Below are 26,136 nucleotides of genomic sequence, written 5' to 3'. Positions count from 1 at the left end.
GTAGCGCCACCTATCGGCGATGCTAGTCTCACTCATGATATCAAGCTTGCGGCACATTCAACGCCTACTACGATGGTAATAATTGATGCTGACTTGGAAGAGCTCTGTTAGATCTCTTGGGTACTATACAATCCGCTGAAGAAGAATTGAACTGTTTCAATGCAGATTTTACGTATTTGGCCACGATGCTGGCAAGGTAGAATTACTTTAAATTGAGAATGAGCATAACACAACTTTATACAATCAACAGTTTGTCAAAGAGAGTACAAGGTAGCATCTCTTACTGCCTTTGTGATTGTGAAAACTACCTGATCACCTCAAGTGATCTCTAAATAACTTAGAGACATTTCTAAAGTTTTAGACGTTTTAAAATACTTGATCGACATTACAGTAGATGTTCTCGATTTTGAGTGCAGTAAGATTAAAGAGCTTAAGTCATCATCACATCAGTCTCTAATGGATAATTCGCATAATCTTGCGCTACAAACTAATATCTGTCCTTAGAAGTTTTATCGTTGGATTTGTTGAGGAAATGTTTTCATTTCTTGATATCATCAAATTTTTAAGTCTAAATTTGACCTTCTGAATTAAGGCTTCTCTATCGACTTTCGCAATTTGTATTAGTATTAAATCTAACAATGAACAATCAAGTTTTTGTAATACTGTTAGTTTTCACATCCCTAAAAGTAAGTACATTGCATTAATTTCGTTGAGTATTGTTTATTTCTATTACTTAGGTTAATTCTACTGTAATTCCTCGCAATTTGGTCGACGAGGCTGAGAAACAACTCGAGGATCTTAAGGGCAAAGTACAGGGTCAGGTCACAGTGGCCCACAACGATCTGCAAATCCTTGAAACTGATTTCCGAACAATCACTTACAATGAATTTGACGAAGGTGGAATTACAATTGAACAGGAACAAACCATAATTGTCACACAAATAAATCAAATCAAAGATTTTGCTAACACGGCTAATAAAGACATTTCTTCGTGTGTTGATGTTCGTCAAGAACTTCTGGACAGATTGTCTAGAGAGTACACCAATTTATTGAGAAATTGTCTTTTTGGAATGAACAGAGAAGGGGGTGGAATTATTTCTAGTGCCATGATCTTCATAGATGTAGTTATCAATAAAGTTCGCAACTTGGAATTCCAGTTTGGTCAATTCAGGGAAGATCTTTTTTGCATCTCACCCCTAATTACTGAAATTGAGTTGGATAAAATTCGTTTACCCCAAAACATTAAAAGTGAAGTCAGCTCAGCAGAGGGTCTATTGACTAGATTGAAATTGTCAGTAATACAATGCTCAGATGATAATATTTCAGGGTATATAAATGATGCAAATGCTATGCTTCAAGACATAATAGGTTGTGCAGACAAAATTCTTGGGTAGAGTTTTACAAAATTCTAATAGATCTTTATCATATTATATTAGTTTGTTATTGCTGTTATTTCTTCACTTTATTGTCTGTACTTATTATCAAAAACCACGCAACTACTGATATTTTATTACCTTAAATCGTTAATCATACTTAAGCGGTCATGACAAACGTAAACTAGTCGTATATAATACACCAAATTATTTTTTTATTGGCAGTAAAGACAGCATAATGCTTAAGACAGTTCTAGTGTCGATTTTTTCCATATTGTTGGCCATCCAGGTGACTAACATCTAAAATGTTTCTTTTTTATTTTTCTTATTTCACACCCACAGGTTAACAGTAGCAACCCTCACGCCAATGGACTTGCTGCAATTGATGATGCTCGCGCTGACTTGGAAGAGCTCCGACAAATGGTCTTGGGTGCAATTCTAGCCGCCGAAGACGAACTCGAGGTTCTTAACACAAATTTCATATATTATGCTGACCGTACTGAAACGCAAGGATTGATTTCACTTCAGTACCAGGAAGATGGCATGATAGCAGAGCTGAATACGATCAAAAGTTTGGCAGCAAGCGCGCAAGTTAATATTTCTTATTGTCTTAGTGGTCGTGAAGAGTATCTCGACAAATTATTTCAACTTGTTTACGATGAACTGAAAGAGTGTCTTTTCGATGAAGTTAAAGAGGCTTCTAAAGTTGTAGAAAATTCTAAATACTTGATTGACATTAACATAAATAGAGTAGATGCGCTCGATTTTCAACTTGGTAGATGTGACTCGACCAGTGATTCATGTATTTCAGCTATTGTGCAGGAAATTGATTTAGAAAAGGAAAAGTTGCCGCAAAATATTCAAATTGAACTGGTGAGAGCTAATGAGATTTCAGAAAAACTGAAGGTGGCTGTTGAAGAGTGTGTGGATTTGAAGGTCACTCAATATACCACCAGCAGCAGTACAATATTGAAAGATATTACTACATGTGTTGATGATCTTATAAATTAAGTAAATAGTGGCAAATGTATTAGTCAGAAATTTTCACTCAATAAAATTGGTCTAGCTGATTTAATACTTGATTTTTATAGTGATTAGAAAAAAACATTATTTTTTACTTAATTTGTTACTAAATCATTTGAAACAATACCACTTCAGTTATTGACAATGTATTTTTCGAGATCAGATAAAACTACTTGCGATTATTCTTACGACAACTGAATTTTTACTTCAAGGGTTATGAAAGATATTCATGTACATAAATGATATGTATGTTGCCACACTAGGTTGTTTATTACATCAGAAATGGCAATCATTCTGAAGTGAAAAATGTTTAAAATAGTCCATTAGTTGAACCCAGAAATTATATTCTTCCTCTGTACAACAGAGAATTGGAGTATGTAAAAAATGTGTCCAAGCCATTAATCCAAAGCTCCAGCTTTCAATTACCTCAATATCAAATTTTTGCATTTGTATATTGTATTCTACTATAAGCATAAGAGGGCTTACCTTCTGCTTAATCTGTCATTGTCATAATAAAAATAATAACAATACATATAAGAATTATTTGACGTAATTATTAGGCTAAAGTGATTGTAAATAATCTTATGATTTACGTTAGCGATAAGGATAAAATGCGGGCCATATACTCAAAGCAACAAAATAATGATAAATATACTTATAATTATTTATATAAATGACCAAAATAGAAACAACACTTGAACAAAGAGATATTTGTCTTTCTTGTTCTAACTACTTTTTCCTATTTTGCGTTTAGAATAAGTCTATTCTAGCATATTCTATGAGGAGGCAGTTGTGGGACAGGTTGTATTTTAAAAATAAAAAATATTTGGGCTAACAGCTGATTTTTATGTTTCAATATAATTACATAACACTTTTTAATAGTCACAATAGCTCGATAAGTTTAGTTTGAGTAATTAAGAAATTAATGAATTATCCATTTGGGTAAGAAAACCGTTTACAATGTGCCAATCAAAAATAGCGATGGTTAGGATTAACTACCATTAATGCAACTTTCGTAGAGTAATAACGCAGTCTCTAATTGAATTAAGAATATTATCTCCTTTGTCTGTGATGTCATAAACATACGTTGAAATACAGTCCGTCATAAATGACGTTCCCTGATTATATGTGCTATTCATCGTGGCTAGTTCTTGATCAATCTCGTGAGGGACTTTAACTGTGTCCGAATCAAGAATAGTAATCACAGCGTTAATACAAACTTGATCGGTTGCTTTGCAAGAATCCAACATATCTGTCACAATAGCGACTCTTCGAAAAATGTTTCTCACTTTACGCTCAGCTGCATTAAAATTGTACAACGTGTTATCTTTTTGAGCATCAACACACTCATCAATATTGTTTATTTCTATTTCGCCGAGTTGATTGAGCGAACTTTCCGTTCCATCAAGACAACGAGTTATATTAAGGGTGCTGTGAAGTAAAATAAAATTCTGGTTTCGTGCAATGTGGGTTACATACTCTGCAAACGCTGGATCTACCATGACGTCTGTCAAGAATGGGTTTGCCGGGACCCTTCTCAGCGGGAGTTATTGTCACAAAATGCACGTAATAAATACAGCGGCACTTCGTATTTTTACAAGGGTAATCTCCAAGCCTTACTGTTCAACGCCTGAATTTTGCTCTACGTAGGACTGTAATGGCAGTAAAATTAGAATAGGATGCAGTTTATGCTAATCTGAATACCTACCTGCCGGAGAAGAGGATTATAAACCTCTTTTGTTGAATTCAAGAAAAGTATATTTTTGCACAGTGCACAAGTTTTCTGGCAAAAATATTGTTCAAATTGTTGTATTGAACATGATTGTACCTATAATTCCTTAGTTTATTTATCTGCACGTTAATAAGTAATATTTGTACTAGTAAATGATCCATATAAAACTCCTTCAATTTTGATAACATTTTTAAATAAAATTCTTCATCTTGATATATAATTGTTCCTGTACAACTTACAGTCAATTGGAAAAAAATCGAGTACATCAAATTTCCTAAAGTTTAATTCATCCTTTTTGTTGTTAATTTTGATGTTAGCGAGACAAGCAATAGTATAAAAAAAAAGCAAATGCAGGCATATGAAATGTCATACCAATGTCAACTATACCACACGCACACAGTTGCCACATAAAATTTCGTATATCATCACTCAATAGTCAATAGTATGAATCGTTTCTTTTGAGTGAAAACTGGTTGTTTTTCAGCTCACAATATTTAATTTTCATATTCAAAATTACTTCCTTCGGTATGAAATTTTTATTTTTTATTTAATTTCCACTATGAATTTATAATACTAGGCACACAAAAAATTTCAATGAAGCAATAGGTATAATGTATTTCAACTTAAAAAAAACGATGCTTGGCCATGACAATCTGTATATCTGAAGAAAAGTTTGGTTAGGAATTCTGAAAATTTTGAAGTCACGATGTTGCCATACTTATGTTACGTTTTTTTACGAATCGATTAAAAGAAATTAATAGAGAACCAAAGTGTGTCCGAATTGTCGAAGTTAAACTGTATACAGTTTAGAATTTAATCGAATACAAATTCATTGTTCTCGCATTGAAAATGTCCATCAATCGCATCGCTACTTAGAATTTACAGTTCCAGTAACCATCACCGAAGTTTCCACGAATTATTTATTCATATTTAGTCAGTGTAAGTGCTTTCCGACAAATTTATGACATTATACCTAGTTACCGTTCCCTTGCCCCTTACGAAGCGGTGCCGGTGATCGTTGAACAGAAGCAGCTGGACTGTAGGACGAAGATACGATGTGATCAAGAATGACTGAATCTGTTGGTAACAATAAAAGTTGGCAAATTTGATATTTACCAAGAAAGGTTCATTTTTGTAATAGCAAAAATATAACTGACATAACCAAAAATGTTCTTAATGTCGTCTCAAGTTAAAAAATCCTGTCAGTGCCAACTACGAGACAAAAAACCCGGTACTTTTCAATTGTTTCATTGCCAACAGACTCAGTCATTGTTGATCAGTGATCACGCTGTAGTATACTCCGTACGCTGATAAATTGCACGTTTTTAAATTCTAGTTCCAAAACATCCATTCGAACAAAGTTTCAGGAAACGTATTTTGTTATAAACTGTTGTTGAAATTATGTACTGATTCTTCGAGGAAGAATGTTATAATAAATGTTTTTCTATTTGCGTCGGTGACAGATCTGTTACAATACCAAAAACAGAATCGTAACACCTGAAAGCGGTTCTATAATAGGGGTAGTACAATTTACTAAAGTCTAGAGGATTCTGGCAGCATCAGCAAATACGCGCTAATATCCCAAAGCCGACAAAGGTTTCAATTGTTTTTTGCCAACCATCATAAAATTTTCCAGAATATTAAAATTCTTACTTTTGATTTAAAAACGGCTCGAAAGGTGCAAAATAGAAAAAATAGTATTAAAAAACCCGTTTCATGAGGCGTTTATTCCATTCGTCCTTTATAAAACTCGCGTTTTGCGACTCGTTTTATAAACTTCGACTCATGAAATAAACACTTCCTTATGAAACTCGTTTTTTAATATAGGTACTATTTTTGGGCGCTATTCTACTTTTGACTGCATTGAATTTATTTGTGTCTCATACCATCATTATCAGAATAATAACTTTGTAATTCGTCGAGGAAACGAGGCTTTCACGACCGATCTGTTCCAAAATGAGAGTTTAGTTTCTGGGTATTTTCTGTCAGGTAGAAATGCAAATAGACGGTCAACAATCCTGGAAACCAGCGGAATCTTATAATTCAATTCTAAATAAATTTGTTGGGGGTAAAAGAATAAATTTTTCTTTAAAAGGATCTTATGAAGGTAGATGCTATGCTGCAACAATTAGTTATCACACAAAAGGTCAATTTATTTCTACGATATCTCAGGAATTAAATAATGGTAATATAGGAAAATATACAATGGAATATAGTGAGAAAGTAAATAAATTACGTCAAAACAGAAAGATAACGGGTCGAAAAGTTAAAAATCGTGCTTGCAGCACCGATTCAGATTATAGTCAAAACTGTGAGGCATTTAGTGCGATTCTGTTTCAAAATTTAGCAAGATTGTTATTGAACAATATTGATTTTGCACAGATCCAACCAATCAACAGCTTCATATCATAGCAACTGCAACATTGTTATATAGCAATATTGGTAAATTTTAAAACAGAATCGTACCAATTACCAGAATTTCCAGACATGTCTACGGATAAATATGAAAATGCCAAGATTAAATTTTTGAATGAGGTTTCTAGCGTCAACATTTCTGATATAGAACAAAAAACTCGAGGGCAAAATTCAAATCCTGAATGGTATAGAGAACAATCATTTCGACTTATGGTTAGTAAATTCGGGAAAATTTGTAAAATGCGTTTAAATACTGACACTGCAAATACGGTAAATGAAATTTTATATTCAGAAAAATCATCCACTCGAAATTCTGTACCTAAACCACTGTTACATGGAATGCAAAATGAAGAAAAAGTGAAAGAAAAATTCCGCACGTGAAATAATAATTGAAGGTATAAAAAATAAGATTATTGATTATTTAACAATAGATGACGAAAAGTATATAAAATTAAAAACATCTCACCCGTATTATTATCAAGTACAAGGTCAATTGCACGTCACCAATCGCAATATTTGTTACTTCGTTGTTTACACTCCAACGAAAGAGAAATTCAATTCGGATTTAAAATACTGCATAATTAAAAAAGACGATAGATTCTGGTGTGAAAATATGGAAAATCACTTGGAAGAATTTTATTTTGGGGCTTTACTTCCGGAATTAGTAGATCCTAGACATAAAAGAACACAGCCGATTAGAAAAATACTAAAAAAAGAGTTATAATTTTCCATGGTTTAATCTTCTAAATTTAATTCAATTCTAATTTCTAGTCATTTAGATAAGGAACAAATAAATTTATTAAAATTTTTATCAGTTTTTGAAAAACAGATTTTTGTTAAAATAATAATACATTTTTTATAATTAAAGAAAGTTGATAAGTCGCACTAATTTAATGGAGATAGGGCTATTGCTGAGGCCTTCATAAGAGCCAACCCATCAATTAGAGTACCTCTGAGGTGATGCGGAAAACCCTTGTGAAATTATTTTATCATATTGACCAATACCTCCTACTGCGTGCTGTTAGTAGCCGACCAAATTCTAGTAATAACGACATGGATATTATGTACCTCCTTGTTTACGCGCCTTACTTACCGCAAACATTTGGAAGAGTCGTTTCACTTATTACCTGCTGAGACCCTCATAAATCTTCCCTCTTATTGTAAGTTGTGTTGCCTATTTCTTATTTTATTTTAAAATTCGTTATCTATAAATTCTATCTTTGCTTACAAAATATCACCTTAAACAAAAATCTACGATTGTAGCTGAGTAGATAACATTAACAGCTACATATTGAGTGTAATTTCAATATAAAAATCTTATTTTCGAGGGAGTTATGACGATTCCCGTTTTTAGCATTAATACGGTTTTTTTCAAATATACAAATATTTAAAAAAATCTGTCAACGTAGCGTCACTGATACAGATATTACCAATATGTAGACACATCGACCGCTTTTTCAAAGTTAAAAATGTGGGCTGAAACACGATCCGCGTTTGCACCATTTTCCTCGATTTTGCCTAGTAGTTCACAGCACCCTTAAGACCCAGTTCCGCAGCAGCGTTCTTGATTTGGTCTAAAGAAGTCAGCTGTTCATCACTTAGTTTTGTGATATCAGTGGCTCCATCTCTTTTTGCAGTTGTGGATTTGGAATCTAATCCTAGAGGTCCATAGTGTCGAAAGTCCTCTAAAGCACTATTGAAAGCAATTACGGAGTCGTTATTTATTTGGCTTAAAAGTGCCTTGGCGTCGTCGAGCAAATCACGTGGTGCAATATCCCTAGCACTGCTGATCTAAGATATGTAAACAACGGCCTTCAAAATTATTGGTTTTGGTTAATGAACCTAATCTTACCTGAATTGAAATGAAGACAATTAGGAGAACGATATAACTGTTTGAGTTCATTTTGACTGGTGATCTAAGTTATTTAAACATCGGTTGCTATATATACTGTCTTGCCCCTTGTTTTCCAAGTATTTTATGATAATATCAAGTTCTGATTTTTTTTGCAACTAATCAGGTGTTTATCATGTTGATTGCATTTTCGGATGATAATAAACAAAATTTTTGAGTGCAAAAATCTCTACACGCAACATTTACAACAAATTCGAGTTAATCTAAAAATGTTTGGCCTAACAATAATGCTATTAGGATATTTCCTTAAATACATTATTTTTATGTTTTAATATATGTAATTACATATCAATAGCTCGATAAGTTTAGTTTGAGTAGTTAGGATGAACCATCTATTAGTGTTCATTTAAATTTCTCCTCAAAGTTGGCGTTGAAGAGTCGATTGTGAACGCACCACTCGTCAGTTTGTACACTAACAACACAAACAACGCAAAAAGTGAGGTTAGATTTAAACAGCTGATCCGCGATCCGTAATCCGTAGTGCGTTCACAATCGATTCTTCGATGCCTACTTTGAGGATAAATTTAAATGAACACTCGATACTTTGAAACAGTAGATCTAATCTTTCGAATAAAGTTTATTATTTGGCTAAGAAAACACTTTACAAAGTACCAATAAAAAACAGAGATTAATTACCATGCATGTTACTGTCCTAGAGTATAACGCATTTTCTAATAAAATCTAAAATATCATCTCCTTTGTCTTTGATGTCATAAATATATGTTACACTACACTCCGTTATAAATGACATTCCTTGATCATATGTGTTGCCCATCATGACTAGTTCTTGATTAATTTCCTCGGGGACATTTTTTGTGTCTCTGTGAAGAATATCAATCACTTTATTAATACAAACTTGATCAGTTGCTTCGCAAGAATCCAAAAGAGTTGTCACATCAGTGACTCGTCGAAAAATGTTTCTCACTTTACGACCAGCTGCCTTAAAATTGTCCAACGTGTTATTTTCCTGAGCATCAGCACACTAATCAACGTTTTCTATTTCTATTTCGCCGAGTTGATTGAGCAAACTTTCCGTCTTACCAAGACAACGTGTTATATTAAGACCCAGTACTGCAGCAGCGTTCTTGATTTCGTCTAAAGAAGCTACCTGTTCATCACTTACTTTTGTGATCTCATTAGCTCCATCTCTTTTTGCAATTATGGATTGAGCATTTAATGCTGTGGGTCCCCACTCTTGAAAGTACTTTAAAGCATTATTTAGAGCAATTACGGAGTCATTATTTATCTGGTTTAACAGTGTCTTGGCATCGTCGAGTAAATCACGTGGTGCAATATCCCTAGCACTGCTGATCTAAAATATGTAAACAAGGGTCTTTAAAGTCTTTGGTTAATAATCCTAATCTTACGTCAACTGAAATCAACACAATTAAGAGAACGATAAAACAGTTTGAGTTCATTTTGACTGGTGATCTAAGTTGTGGAAACATCATTTGCTATATATACTAGTGTGCCTCTTGTTTTTCAAGTATTTAATGATAATATCAAGTTCTGAACTTTTTGCAGGTGTTTATCATGTTGTTTACATTTTTAGATGATAATAAACAACATTTTTAAGTTCAGGAATCTCGACAAGCAACAATAACGAGTAGAAATAGCTAAAGTGGAATGGGAGTAGTTTTGGTCATCGAAAAGAAATATTATTAGATACAAGTTAACGATAAATCAAACAAAGCTGCAACAATTTGACGATGATTTCTATCTTAGATTTAAATTATGCAATAAAAAGATAGATAACTAGAGGTGGAATTATTTCAGAAGAACACCCCGTGACACTATCACGTGGTCTGCGCCAAGAACGTGTTTTGGTACGATTTTAATTTGTTGTCAGAAACAGTGTCTCGCATGTTTTTCTCAACATTTTCGCAGCGTTTAGTCTTCCTTCAAGTATTTCATCGATTTCTGACAATAGTGTAAAACTGTCTTTTTCAAGACACATTCTTGTGAATTTTTCTAAAAATTGTGAGTTAAATATTATGTTTTGTGAGGTTATGGTCAATTTTTATATCGTTTGTTGTTAGCTTAAAAACTGTCTCAGATTGCTTACAATGGCAACATCTTCATCCAAAAAAACTTGGTATCAAGGGCAAAGTGATACACAGTCATGGGCGAGAAATAATTTCCAACAAAAATTTCGTATCGACGGATCGCCAAGGAGGCCGCAGACGTTGCATCAGGTGCAGTTCCTTGTTTTTCGACATAACTTTTATATAAGTGAAAAAAAGCAGCCAACGTTGAAAGGTTTGTAGTTCTACTTTAAAAAACGATCACTACAAAGTTATGTTTTTTTGTGTAGGGATTCTCAAAAAGATCCAAGACTCTGGGTTGTCATTTGGTGGAGGTCTAACAACATTTACACGAGTACTTAAGAAGATGGGATTTCGGTAATCTTTCGCAATGTTGGCTTGTATGCAGTAACAAATAAAAATATTTATTTGCAGTTGGAAAACAATGGCAGACAAAAGGAAAATTTTACTAGAGTCCTATGACATACGTGTCAAACGGATTCAATATTTAAAGCAGTTGCAACGTTATGTTCATGAGGAAAGACCAATTGTCTATACTGATGAATCCTACATCCATAGCTCCCATTCACAATCAAAACGTTGGACAGATGATAGTGTATTGGGATTGAAAAAGCCACTTTCCAAAGGAAAACGTTTAATTATGGTCCATGCAAGTTCAAAAGCAGAAGTTGTACCCAATGCACTACAACCTTATTATATAGCAATGTTGATAAATTTTAAAACAGAATCGCACCAATTGCTTCCTACCACAACGTGAAAATTGAAAAAGATACTAATTCTAATACAAGAAAACAGGTGATGATTGATTGGCTGGTGGAACGAAATCTAACCCATGACACAACTCACACTAAACCAGAATTATGCGGCATAATAAAACAACATAAAACATAAAACTAGAAGTCCGAGGTACAAATTAGATACACTGCTGCATGAACATGGACATAACGTATTGCGATTGCCACCCTACCATCCGTAATTCAATCCGATTGAAAAAATATGGGCTATTGTGAAGAACTGGGTTGCTGCAAGAAACACAACTTTTAAAATTGCAGATGTAGAGGACTTGGCACGACAAAAATTTGATTCCGTTACTAGTGAAACGTGGTCGTCAGTTTGTGAACATGTAGATAAATTTGTTGATGAGTATTTGGTAAAAGAACATATTATGATGGACCATCTTCAGGATGAAATGGAGTTTATGGTAAATACAGGAGATTCAGATAAAGAATCATCTATTTGTAGTGAATCAGACGATGATTACAGTGATCTGTGGGAAAGTAGAAGTTGTATCATAAATGATTAGAGTCCGCCCCTTATTAGAGTAAAAAATATTGTAAAAAGAGTTTACCGGTTTCAGTATAGTTAAGCGTTGGTTTACATTCACAAAAGTTGGATGGTAGGTGAGTCATAACTGTACTAGTACAGTTATGGAATCATAACTGTACTAGTACAGTTATGGAATCATAACTGTACTAGTACAGTTATGCTGTAGGGTAATATTGCCATAGTGACAATAGTGACATGTCAACAACAATCAACAAATGAAGACAATATCTAACTTTATTCATTATTAATTCAAACAATCGGAACTAAAAACAACAATAATTACTTAAATAGACGGAACTCTGCCATAGTAAAAGTGAACTGCACTTCATAGCATGGGGCATCGGGTAGTACCTACGTCCAGAATGATGAGGGGCAGAGGGGCTATATTTCTTCGACTATATAAACAAAAAGATAAATACGCTACGAAACTAACACTGTGAGCACTTACCAGTTCATGAAAATACGCCAACATCACTGTGATTTACTCTTGTAACCTTATTTAGATCCTGCCCTTGTTTGAGTGTCTCTATGATTTCAGATAAGTACCTTCTGCCTTTCGATTTTTCCGGTATTAAGCTATTTAAAGCTTGTTCTTCTTCATTTAAGACGTTTTTCGGTAAAACACTATCATTCAAACTCATTTTGCGAAATGTGTGTTTGTATAAACAACCAAATGTAACTATGACACTCGAACATATCATGCAAACGCGATCAACTCAATCTATTTGTGTGTTTGGATTTAATTGTTTTAAATTCTCTTCGGCTTATTCTGAAACCGGTAAACTATTGAACAAACCGCGGATGTTATGAATCATAACAACCTTAGATGTCTTAAAATCCTCGCTCTACGAGCTCGGATTTCAAACCGACATCTGCGGTAGTTATGATAGTCATAACATCGCTAGGTATGTTAATAGCTATTAATCATCATAAAAAGGGATATCCAGTATTCACTGTCTGTATTATCATGTTCACTTTCACTGAATTCGTCAGAGTCACCAGTATTTACGGTGAAAATTAATTCGTCCAATGCTTGATCATACATATGTTCTTTTTGCAAGTATTCCGCAACAATCTTGTCAACATGTTCGCAAATTTGAGCCTTTGAATAGCTCTTTAGGTTTGTCTCCTTGAAAAAATTACATCCTGTACATTTATTTTGGACGAAGAATAAATCCTTGTTTTCTATACAAACTTTTTATCGTTTTCTTATCGGAAAACATGATATGCTCACTAATGTTTAACTAGCTGTTCTTGCAATAAAATCATTAGATACAAACATTAGTTGTTATTTCAATTAAATTCCCTTATTTCCATCCTACACGATACGCCAATGGATTCACGCGCAGGAAAAGGCCACGCCTCTTGATGACGTACATGTTCTTCTGAAATAATTCTACCTCTAATTGTTTGTTGCTTAAAAAAAAATGAACAGTTTACTCTACTATTTTTTTATGCCGAGATTGTTGAAAGTTATTTTAGATGTTCTCGTGTAAAATTTCTCTTTAATCATTATTTAATTATTAAGCGTTAAAAGGGGTCTAAATTTTAGTTTCGTTTCATTTCTAAGTAATGAGATCAAGCATAAAAGGATAAGACGAAAGGGATCTACGATATATTGACACAGGTAAAATTCTATCCATACGTTCATTCCGTTTTATTAAGGTGAACCTAACAGATGAATGCCGAAATTTCATCAATAAACTTTTACATCCTTCAACTATCCTTAAACTAAGCATATTACGCCATCAAAGACTCTATTATTAAAATTTTTATTCCACCGTGGCAATAAAATTACAGGAGAGAATCGATAAAGTTTATGAACTGTTCTTATTTAATTACGGCCGCGTAATTAAATTCTGACGGGTCGATTGCATCGTTACAATCAAAATTAATAAAAAGCTTCGAAAAACAGAAGCTCAGAAATGAGGGAGCCATTTGCAAAAGCCATCGTTTAAATGGCCTCTTATGAAGTGAAATTTCCTGCGAGACACATTTACAGTACACGTAGAAGATCCCTATTTATTATTTCAAGTCTGAAGCATGCAGTGCATTTGCATAACAGTGCAACTTGAGCACCAGCAAATTAGCTTTTACCAAAATCTTTTCTTGGAAATTATATTTCAAGTGACTAATTCGGCATGTCGCCATGGTTTCGGCACGAATCTCTGCTTTATTTATCAAACTGTATTCTCGACCCAATGAGAATCTATTAAGAGAAAAAAAAACATTCATCTTGTAGCCGTTGCTTAGAAGTGCAGGACTCGTGTTTGAATACAAAGTACTGTTTTCACGTTGGAAGTACGATAATAAAAAGTTATGACAACTCCGCTAACCCTAAAAAAGTTTTCAAAACCAATGCGGATGGCTCACTGAAACTCCTGATGGAAATGCTGAATAGGCACTAGCTGCTTCCGTTCCGCTATTTATGCGTTATCGTCGTTGCTTTTTCAATTTACATGCTGTGCTGAGGAGCTATAGGAATTTATTAACCGCAAATAAAGGGGACTGCAACCTTCTTGCAGAAATGAGACATTTTCCGTTGTTTTTGGCAAAGAGATGTTATCTCAGCGGTTCTCTTTTATTTAGTATCTAGAACACCTCAAAACTTATATTTTCTGCTGCATTACATTTGTCGTGAGTTTGGATGTTCTTACGTAAAATACTCGACACATAAACTTGGAAACACGTAGTTTTTTTTCAAGTGGGAAGTTTACATACACGAGAACAGCGAATGTTGTATTCTCATGAACAATATCTTGGTCTCTGGATTATCATTATTTAAAATCGTATATCTAAAGTTAAGGTCTTAATGTAACAGTTGAATAACAGCGAAGCCAAATGAACACCTTGAGATTAATTGACCTTAAAAAGTTATCTCCAGCGAAATAATGAAAATTCCTAAATACTCCATGGATTTGTCTACGGTCACTGGGTCAAATATTTTGGGAAAAAGAATTAGGTGTTACCTAATAACCTAATGAAGATTTATTCGCCAACGTTAGGTATATTTTATTCCGGGAAAAATTCGTTAGATCACAAATTGTCTACACCCATGCATCGAGAGCTTTTTTTTTTTTATCGGATTCCGCTACATGACCGATAATTTGTAACGCGTGTTTTTTTTATACAGAGTGATTTTGAAAGTTGTGCAGATATTTTAATCACGAGCTACTGGCTTTATGTAGAACTCGAAAAAAAATATTTTAAAAATTCTATGTCAAAAAATAAAATGAGATTTATTTTTTGAGCTACAATTTTTTTAAATTGTTTTCAGTCTTCTACGTTGTCAAACAACTTTGTAGGTAAAATTTCGGCACATTTTAAAAATACACCCTGTATATCATTTTATAAAACGTACACCAATGCGATTTCCTTGTTTTAAAGCATATTTCCTATAGGTTACTTCGCATTGGCGTACATTTTATAAAAACATGATATAGGTACAAGGGTGTATTTTTAAAATGTGCCGAAATTTTACCTACGAGGTTGTAGGACAACGTAGAAAACGTAAAAAAAATTGTAGCTCAAAAAATAAATGTCATTTTATTTTTTGACATAGAATTTTTTAAATATTTTTTCCGAGTTCTACATGAAGCCAGTAGCTCGTGATTAAAATATCTGCACAACTTTCAAAATCACCCTGTATTATTAGTTTTAGTAGGACCATATACTCGTACGAAGAAGGGGTCCGTGTTATATGAAACAACTTTAATAAACTTCTAGATTTATTAATTATGTCAGGTAAAATTAAATCAAATATGTAACTTGTTTGTTGTCAAAGTTTTGTGTAGCCCCCATCTAATTATGTGCCCGAAAGACTTATTTCATTTCTATACACAAGCTGTAGTTTAATTAGTTTTTATCCTATAGTTACAAGGTAAATATAAAATAAATTAAATTACTCGCTTCCTTGCTGGGCTTAAAGCAAGCGTAGGTATATTCAAATTGGTTAAACCAAGCGCTCATTTACTTACTTTAGGTAGGTATATGTAGACAAGGGATGCTAGTTTACAAAATTACATTAGACAGGGAGCTAGGCGAAAGGGATTGATGTAGAACTCCCCGTACAAAGGCACCTCAATCTTATTTTAAGCAGCAGCGAAAACTGATACCGGGATTTCCTCATACATTAATGAAAAAATAAATGCAAATCCTCCAATATCATAAGATATTATTAGTATCTAATTCAGCTCAAATAATGCGGCAATCAAATTAGCTGGAGGGTATTAGGTAACCCCGAAATTGAAAGAAGTTGAGTTGAAAATTGACTTTTCCGTCTCGTAAAGATTCCCCATTTCTAAAATGAACTTCTGCTAAGTTTTGGACGCATTATTAAGAGATGATTAAATCGGCGTATCTAATTATGCGGAATGTGATAAAAGGGAGTCCGTTAAGAGTTTTGAAAGATGCAAACAGCCCAAGTGTTGACCGGAACGGAGTGGTAAAAAGGTGATGAGCTGAATCGTGATAATTCCCAGTCCATTAGTACAAATCCCTCCGGCTTAAAGTTTATTGAATTGAGGTCGCTTTTTATTGGACAATACCGTTTGTAGTTTTTACGTTTCTCTTTTAAAAGTTAACTGAGTGGTATTTGCACGTCGCGACTATCACTTGAATATTGCATCACACACCTCAACAAATCGCCCCACTGGAAACGCCGCCACAATGAAGTTTTCCAATAGTACAATCGGCAGCAAACACAGACATCACTATCTGTTCTGTTTAGGGAATTTCCGGTCCAGTAATGCCAACCGAAAACCGTCAATTTTAAAAGTCGTGGCGATAAGTTTATGAACTGGGAAGAGATAAATTGCGAAAGGTGGGGCATAAAGCTGGGGGGTGCCAGCAGCAATTAACACCATAACTGGATTACTATCTCCCGGTTTCCTTATTTATGGTTCAATTAACGGACTGTAATGTAATAAAGATAGAGAAAATTTCTATTTTCCGATCAATGTTGTTGGTTATTCGGTAAAAATACAAACGGAAATAATCTAGTTGTACGTTGAGGTGTGTCAATCATCCGGATGAGTGAGGCAGGATTTTTAAAATGTTTGCTAATTCAGACATATGAAGTGGATTTCGAGGAACCCCCGTAACGGCAATTTGTTTACGCATTAGGACGTAAGCTCGTTACGGTGAACGTAAGCATAAGCAAATATTCGATATACAGCGTAATTTCAGATAATAACATTATTCCGGTTCGGATTTACTGTTATTTGGGTGGGGAAAGATAATACCTTTGATTATGATATGGCATTACTTGCTCCTGTTATGAAATTGTAATGGTGTAGGAATTGAAATGTGCGAACCTAATAATCTTCAACGCCTTTGTGAGTTAGAATTAAAAAAAAAACATGGTAATTTTATATAACAGAATTCGTTTAAATTAGTTAGCAAACGTTTTGCAGGAAACATGAAAAGAACCGTTAACAGGGTTGTTTTAATAATTAACAGGTGTATTAGGCACACATGTGTATTTATTGTAGGTATTACACGTTTTATGAGTATAAATGCAAAAGAAGAACAAATCAACAACAAAATTTTGCCTCTGATCTGAAAGTAAATATTTTTACAATCAACAGGTCACACATAATTCACACCTTTATGAAAATCAAGATTTCAACGTTCTCAAATCACTAACCTAACTTTTAAGACTAAAATCTGATAATTAAAATCTAAACGAATTGCCAAGTGAAATTTTTGGTCACAGCCAACTTTAATTTTTTTTTCGATCTCACTGTATATGTATTTAAAACTAAGTTTTTTGTAATTTTTAAATTTTAGTGTAAATAAAAATATCTCATCAAATCGAGCCCCACCAATATCTTGACGAATAGCCAAACCAATACATATTTCCAAAATTGGGTGGAGAATAAAAAGACTGCTGCACTGCGCCACCACTGGATAGGATACAAAAATAACGACATAAATGTAAATGGACATCAGTTAGGGACCTGTCTTCGTGTCCTTAAGCCTCCTGGAAAGTTTGACAGTACTCATAATAGTTATTTACGAACCAAGTGCGGGAAGACGATGTTCCCTCATGAGCGCATTTTTTAAAGCACGAGCGACGTAGGAGCGAGTGCCTTTAATTAATGCGCGAATGAACGGAAGATGTCTTCACGCAAGTGGTTCGTACAATATTTTTTGTACGAACATTAAATTAAAATTTTTTGTTTTAATACATTAAACATAAACGAACATAAAACTAAGAAGGCAGTGATCTTTGGTTATTAGAAACAATTGTTTCACTTGACATTTCAATTTTTGGAATAATTTGTGAGTTTTGTTGTATTTGTATTGTATTTTATATAGGATTTGTAGGAACAATTTTCAACGATTATAAATATTTCCCTAATTTTTTAATGAAGGAAAATCCAGGGAAGTTGTATTTTATGAACTAAATTTTATTATTATCAAGACAGATTTTTTTTGAATGCCTCAAAGGGCCAGTGTTTTTTGCAATTTTTACATTCGAGTCGATCGGGAAGCACGCGTTTCCGAGTGAGCGTTGGATGTTGGAAGCGTCGCTTTCAAGGCTATGAGTACAAAAATATTATTTGAGTAACACTAGAAGCGTGGTAGTCAAGCTGGACTGGGATTTGGGGTTGTCACTGCTTTACATAATTATTGTTGATTTGCCCTTTATTACTTGGTATCAAAGTTCGCATGTCTTCTCTTAAATTTAATTTTGTTGCTTGTCATGAAGAATTTCAGGAACATTTGCTCCAGAAACAGCAAATCATTCTTAAAATGACGTTTCCCGGTTTGTAATGAAAACAGTTGAATTATTTTTGTTTATAACCTACATACTTGTTTTTACTTTTTGCTTCTATCTTTTTTATTTCAATCGGCCGATTTAAAAAATGCTTTGACTATTTTTTGATAGAAGATAAAATGATCGTCCAAAAAATTTAACATTTCTTAAATGTTTTTAGTGTTTTTAGTTTATTTTTCTTATCAAAAATATTTTAATCCTAAGATCCGATGATCTTCAAAGAGTAATTTAGTTTACAAGCTTTAGTAACAATATTTAGTTGAAATTAAACCAGCAATATGTTCGTAATTCTCTGCAGCATCCTTCTTTTCAGACTTGTAAGTTTTTACAACTTCTAAAATATTAACTCACCCTTCCCAATTTTAGACCAACGTAGGTGCCTTTGAAGACACTCGCTCTAACATTAATCCTTACGATTTATATATACATATATAGGTTACTTCCCATTGGCGTACATGTTATATAAACATGATATACAGGGTGTATTTTTAAAATGTGCCGAAATTTTACCTACGAGGTTGTTTGACAACGTAGAAGACTAAAAGCAATTAAAAAAATTGTAGCTCAAAAAATAAATATAATTTTATTTTTTGACAGAATTTTTTAAACATTTTTTCCGAGTTCTACATGAAGCCAGTAGCTCGTGATTAAAATATCTGCACAACTTTCAAAATCACCTTGTATAAATTAAAATAAAGTTGTTTACAATTATATCTTTATCATTATTGGTAAAATAGTAACTTATAATAGTATATACATATATGTATTATGTTATTAGGACCAAAAATGAAGTTTTATGTGCTTCGGTTGGTAGTTTGGCTGCCGAACCTATCTAAATAATGAATGAAATTTGTGATAATTAGCCAAATGAATTGAAACTTATTTTTTAAATAAACATTCTGTAACGGTATAATCATAGTTTAGTTAAAACTTAAATCATGCCTAAACAACTGACCCCGAAGGTAGGTTGTTAGCCTGAGTTTGTGAGAAAGTTTGCTGTTTAGTGTTGAGTAAGCTGTAAATTTTATTATCAAATTACACATTAATAGTTCAGGAAAACTACTCTGTGCTTTAAAATCTTGATACTTAAAATATGTAATAGTAAAAATAAAAGTTCAAAGAGATCAGTAGAGCCTGACAGGACATGTTATTGTACAAAGAAAGATAAAAACATTTTATAATTTATTGAAAACAATAAAATATTTACAATAAAATGTGTGACCGTTACGACATATCCAAAAGTTCAACTTCACTTTGGAAAAGTTGCAAAACTTTTTAGTGAAATTTGACAACAAAGACATATGTCACGTCAATATACATTTTGCAAAGGAAATGGATGGCTCGAATCGTAATTCTGCATAATTCAACCCCACGACTTTCTCTCCTCGGATCATTTTTCAGCTTGGCGCGCAAGCATAAAACAGTATTTTCAATTTCCCCGTACATTTTTTTATATTTATGCCGGGAGTGAATATTATTACCAGACGCGTTTTACAATGAATACCACTTAGGTCGGCTGTGACTCCGACTTTTCACCTTCATCTAATAAATTAGGCGGCGTCGATGTCCGTCGGCTCTCGAGCGCTTTCAGCAAAATTCTAATAAAATGTAGATTTTCGAGGCTCGATGGTATTTGATCAAAAATAAAAGTTCTTGCGATTCATTTCACTTGATCGGGGAATACTCGTGAGTAATTCCTTTGAAGTCACCGCCCACACCGATCGGGGGTGTATCGCCTCCGCGAGATCGATAGGGCTGATCTTGAAAGTTTGTGCAGCGCATTATTCACCGAAAGGCTGCACAAATGTCTCAATTTGAATATGTAAATCCGTTTGCTACCTGACACTGTCTGATTTTCTCGCCACGTTGAATGCGGTTTAGCTCCGGGTCTATTCAGATTGCGTTTCCACGACACACACGAAGGTTCCGGCCGACGTCTGCCCGCAATTTGTGTCCTGTTCTACATATCAATTGAGAAACTTTCCTCCAGTCCTGATATAATTGATTGCCATAAGGCTTACGCGTTCGGGATTTGCATTTCGATTAGGGTGCGATTCCGGATATCCCCGATGCGAACTTGACCGGATTAGGTGGGAAAAGCTAATGCGTCAATTGTTTGTCTCTTCGATTAAGTGATTTATTTGCAATTTTAACGGGAGGCAAAATTTCCAATCCGCAATTTCTGGGAGCTCGGGAAAATGTGTCAGTGTAATAACAGACGTCAACTTGTGAACGCAGAGAAAAGCTGAGCTATTCTCATGAGCTTCGAGGATCAACGATGATTCTCTGACCTTTTGCTTTATTTTTTATCGGGCGATTTCGGCGAGCTTCAGACTTGCCGAATTAAAATAAAGCAACACACTTTTTTTGCCACCAGAACAGTAGAAAAACTTTTTACTCTTTAAGGAAATATGTACTTGAATCAATATCTAACCCGGTTAATATTTTTAGAAGCCATTTATTTTTTGGCAAGTCGGGATCTATTTTATTCAAATTTATATTTGGATTTATAGGAACATGTGTTTCAATGTCGTTTATTTTCGCATTCATCGCGTCTGGTCGATACGAATATATTTCCTTTGTGACACATAAAGTAACACAAAGGATCCTGTGTTTCACATTTTAGAACATCTGGTAGTAATAAACAGCAATCTTTTGGAATCAAACAAAACCTTAATTCAAATTAGATCCGAGAAACCTGCATGGTATTGGATAGTTGTCAGATATACAGCGTGTAACAGAAATAAGTAGGTACATTAATTTTAACTGGTAATAGAACTCGTCAAAAGGAACAACTTTTCTATCTACCATTTTGCCGAAAAACGATGTTTAATTCCAAAAAAAAATTGGAGAGATTTTTCAGTAAAATAACCCTACGCCACTAAATACTGCAATGGCTAATTGAGATCAGCGCTAATATGAAAAAAACGTCCATTTTCATCCAGAAAACGTGTTTTAACGCCGAAATCGAAATTCAAATAAATCTACCCGTATAGCAAAAAATCCACTTCGTAAGAATCTGGTTGTTTCACGTTTTTAGGTAGCTTAGTTTTGGAGATATGAACGGTTTTAGGAACATCTTTCCTATTTTTTTAAGCCACTACGCAACGTTTTTCGCCAAAATGGCAAAGAGAAAAGTTGTTCCTTTTGATGAGTTCTATTACCAGTTAAAATTAATGTACTTATTTCAGAAACACCCTGTATAGTCCATTTTTTTTTAAATTAATTGTCAGTGTCAAAATTCCTTCAAAGAACAGGCTGTATCACCCTAAAACCTTTCATTTCGGAACACCTCTATCGTAAAATCTCTCTAGATCAGGTTTGAGGTTATGTCAGTAATTTTCATATGTCAGAAAAGTTTCAGGTGTAACCAAATTTTATACCAAAAGACAAGAAATAAAGACCATAATGACACTGAAAAGTGCAACTGAACATGTATAAGAAAATGGGAATTTATTTAATGGGTAATATAAGCAGTTTATCTTTAGAATCTAACCCCCAATCGTCTTCCGCATATGATTCTGGGGAAAGTTGAATTATTATTGAAAGAATGTCCTCAATTGGTAGATTTCCCATCAATTATTTCCAGTCCTCTCTAATCAGTCCCTCTCAGTGACGAACACCATTGGCCCATATATTAAAATTATAAAAGAAAATACCTCGAATATGTGTGCATCTTTACTGCAATTTAGCATGGTCGGTTTTTCTCTCTGCACTTATTCACGTAATCTAATCATAGCTAATTTTTCTCGTTGTGTTAGATCCTTGCTTTCAGAAACTCATTTAACTTTTTATTTAAATGTAATTGCGGCTTCACTAGCGCAAGCGCCTTCACAATTCACATCAATTCACATCAATGAACAATGACTGACATACAGTTGACATTTTACGTTGCCAACCTAATTACTATCAAATAACCAGTGGCTCATACCAACCTGACAACACTTTGATAATTGATTATAAAAAAAACAGACTTTACAGGGATTTCACGAGCGAATTGAAAATGCAACCCACAAAAAACATAAACATAGGTAACTGTGCAGTTTCGTAAATTTTAACTTTTTCGTAAATGTCAGTTGTGACAAATAAAGTTATTGGAAGCAAAGCCATCCTGGATTCATAATTTCATTTTAAAATAATACGATATTTAAAATAGTCACGTTAACTTTGGAAATGTATTGTGGGTTGCATTTTCAATTCTGTCGAGCTCATTATCACTTGTTGCTTTGTTATAAATAAAGTTAAATTATTTTATTATCAACAATCCTCTCTAAATATTTTCTTTTAACTTACTTATCTAATATAATTATTAAATGTACCCTGCTACCGTATCCAAATTTAATTATATTTTTACGACAATTTTTTATTTGTGTTGCAACAACAAGCTTTATGAAATGTTAAATATGTTATGTACAGTTGCGGCCGTTGAAAACTCAGACACTTTGACAACGCCAAACTTTTAGCTTTGTAAATGGTATTGAAAGTGACATTTCTCAAAATGTCACTCAAACATTATCCACATTAATTTCTCTCGCAATGGCTCTTATACTCACACCGTCCCTCTGTCAAACACATTTTTGCAAATCAGATAATTGCGGCATTTCAAAAGTTACGCGCGATTCTGACCTAATATGTCAAATACTGACACTGACTTTATAATTCTTGATGAAAATCCTGTTTACGCTAATCAAATTTCGGAATTTATACAGAACGTTTAAATCTTTCCTGTCTGAGATTTCAACGGCCGCAACTGTACTATTCCATACCCTGTGTAAGTTTAATAAACTTTTATGACTCTCACAATGTATTTTTTTCTGAAAATTCCGGCTCCGGTTATTGAGGTTTGCTGAAGTATATAAAGCAAAGTTTATAGGCATCGTGAATTTTGATTGGCTGGAATTTGTTCAATAATTAAAACCGTCAAATAAGCTGGTGAAAAATTGAACGGTGGCCAACATCGGAAGTGAAGCAACAAAACCGAATAAATCAAACACAGCGCGGCCGGCATCTTTGTGTGCCCAAATTTGAATTTGTAACGAATTGCTAAGTCGTATTAATATTCATGTAACCCCAATTGACGTCAAACATTTTCACACAATGGCTCTAATTTAATCGACAAATTGTATTTCCATTTTTATTTCTCTTTAAACCGCAATTTGTTTTCCGAGTTATCAGCCATGTTGTCGATGAGCCCCAATTAATTTGACGAAGTGTTTTAAACAACGCAGGGCTTTCTGTTTAGGGCGGTTTGCTTTTATTGCCATCGCTTTGCAGATTTATTGTTCTTGTTGCTATAGGGGGTGCTATGACGATAGTCGTTTAGCTAACGACTATTTTGCTAAATTTGCATACACTCCGTGGCACCCTGTTTTATCCATATACGACTAAAAAAAGTTTGCTACATTTATGCACAACTAAATTTTAAAATTTCAACTATGAAATATCTAATAACAAACAAGGTAAAATATTCCCACTGTAAAACTTGACGACAGAACTGACCATCAGGTCGTGATGACAAATTGATCTTCTTCACCATTTGTCAATGTCGCTTATGTAAAACCCATTTGTCGTTACACAAACGTAATTGTAAAAGAAACATTTTGAATACTAATTTGAGCATACTGAGTAGAATAGAAATTAGGTATTTTATACAAATCTCTAAGATTTAATTTTGAAGGTAGAATTTCCAGTGTAACTAAGATATTGTGGTTCTTTTTGAACATAAATTGAGCCTCTTAAGTGTAATTTTGAGATACGCAGCCTTTACTTCTTTTTGCTGCTTAGCAACTATTGAATTTTGTAAAATGTATTAATTCGAGGGAAATCGGAAATTTTAAGCTCTCATCAGATGGGAATTAGGCAACAATGATTGGTAATTAATTAAAGCGTGTGTTTCTGCATTTAGTGTGGGAGATATTAATTTAATAGATTAATTATGTTCAGAACAGTGTTTCGCAGAGCCTCGAGCGTGCGTATTAATTAATTTAATTAACTAAGCTTTGTGTCTATAGCAAGATTACTATTATTGGTGTTTTTGTCGTAAGCTGTAATACGGGACGGGTTAAAACCGAAATAAATTTCGCATTGTCTAGGGGTCCGTCATAAACACACATAAATTATTAGACGCAGGAACATAAACAACGACAAATAAGTCATAAACGTAGAGACAAGACAACACTAAGGTTGGATATAAATTCCATGATCCTCCTACTAAATTATTAAAATTTGCTGCGTCCCGTCTTATCTCTTGGAATTCTTGCAGTATTGTGGTCGTGATTAGATAACGCTCAATAAAAGAGAAAAATTGTCCCTACCTCTAATTCATCGTGTAACATTAAAATAATTTAAACCGAACATCTGCTCCTTTGGCATTTAGTTGTAATTAATATTCCCCTACGCACATTACCATGTGTCTTGGGGCTGGCTCGCAATGCAAAGTAGCTGATGGCGGCTTTCGAATTCGAGAAGGTCCAGCTCATTTGAATATCGTTTGTATTCTGTGTGATTTATGTCTTGAATATCTTTTAGATTTTTCTTATCACCCATTACAAAACCTCGGAGCTGAACCGTCGACACAAAATTGTACCACATTCTTAGAAATGAATGGAAAAACTACTATGTTTGTTTTTGTTCTTGCTATCCATCAAAGTCTTTGAATAATGTTAGTCTTTAGTCCAAGTCTAAATATTTTTCTTGCAATTCTTAATCACTAGACAAAGTGCTTGAAGGTGAAGAAATAATGCAGTGATAATAAAAGGAAACCGAAACATGTGTCATGGTAAGAATTTTATGTTTCCTTTATTATTCAGTGCGGTTTCAGAAATCACCACATCATTATAACAGCTCATCTGAAAGTAATATCAGTTCTTGTATATGCAACGGACCCACTGCATTTGTCTGTTAAATAAATTGCATATCTTATAGCAATATTTTAGAGGCAACAAGATTTTCTACAACTGCTTAAAAATTACCAATGATTATTCAATAGTAATTATTTTAAGAAAGTGTTTAAAACGGTGTCTTCAACTTTCTAAAAAAAGATTTTAGTACTTTTTAAAATAAATTGTAACTATCGGGCCTTCAAATAAATATATATTTGGAGTAGGTGTAGGCGACATTCTAATTCTGTTAACAGTGTAAAGTAATTTTTGTAGGTAACCAATTATTCTCCGGGGTTACACAGGTTACATAGTAAGCTTTTTCCCAATTTCATATTGTCCTATTCCGTGGAGGGGGAATAGGGAGAATGCACTACAAAAATTAAAAATATTTTCTAACCTAATTTTATTTCGTTAAAATGTCAGACGTTTCTTGTGTCATTTTCTACGCTGGAAAAATGTTGCAAACAATTGAATTTCCACAGGTTGCTCTAAATATAAATTTATTTGAAGGCCCGTTATTAGGGTATAATTCAAGCTTGTGAGTTTTCTTATTTATACAATACATTTTCTTTGTCGATATTTATGTTCACATCTCCTGAACAGCAGTTACAAGACTTTGTTTATACATATTAGTGTTTTTGTTTG

At 33.7% G+C, this 26,136-nt stretch overlaps 2 protein-coding genes and 2 long non-coding RNA genes across 10 annotated transcripts in view; 2 read left to right on the top strand and 2 right to left on the bottom strand.

Moving 5' to 3' along the window:
• The window catches only part of LOC138135799 (Kv channel-interacting protein 4), a 200,175-nt gene that overhangs the window by 115,275 nt on the left and 58,764 nt on the right, over positions 1 to 26,136 (top strand). The gene's annotated exons all lie outside the window — the stretch shown is intronic.
• On the top strand, positions 356 to 2,448 carry LOC138134904 (uncharacterized). 2 transcript variants are annotated; one of them, XR_011160837.1, is made up of 3 exons: positions 356 to 686; positions 738 to 1,662; positions 1,716 to 2,448. XR_011160837.1 is itself a non-coding variant. In XM_069053491.1 (2 exons), the coding sequence occupies exons 1-2, from the start codon at positions 1,612 to 1,614 to the stop codon at positions 2,382 to 2,384; spliced, it is 720 nt and encodes a 239-aa protein (XP_068909592.1). In that variant the 5' UTR covers positions 1,510 to 1,611; the 3' UTR covers positions 2,385 to 2,448. The 2 variants fall into 2 exon arrangements, 1 of the variants encoding a protein (XP_068909592.1); XM_069053491.1 differs by lacking the exon at positions 356 to 686 and having other exon boundaries at positions 1,510 to 1,662.
• On the bottom strand, positions 7,165 to 8,079 carry LOC138134906 (uncharacterized). The gene is made up of 2 exons (XR_011160840.1): positions 7,637 to 8,079; positions 7,165 to 7,582 (listed from the first exon to the last, which is right to left on the bottom strand). It is a non-coding gene; the product is annotated as an uncharacterized lncRNA (long non-coding RNA).
• LOC138134905 (uncharacterized) lies at positions 8,227 to 9,940 on the bottom strand. The gene is made up of 3 exons (XR_011160838.1): positions 9,823 to 9,940; positions 8,396 to 9,767; positions 8,227 to 8,334 (listed from the first exon to the last, which is right to left on the bottom strand). It is a non-coding gene; the product is annotated as an uncharacterized lncRNA (long non-coding RNA).

Source organism: Tenebrio molitor, chromosome 7 (assembly GCF_963966145.1).
Source record: "Tenebrio molitor chromosome 7, icTenMoli1.1, whole genome shotgun sequence".
Classification (NCBI taxonomy): Eukaryota; Metazoa; Arthropoda; class Insecta; order Coleoptera; family Tenebrionidae; genus Tenebrio; species Tenebrio molitor.
Note: the sequence above shows the minus strand (reverse complement) of the source record. Positions and strands in the feature narration are given on the sequence as shown.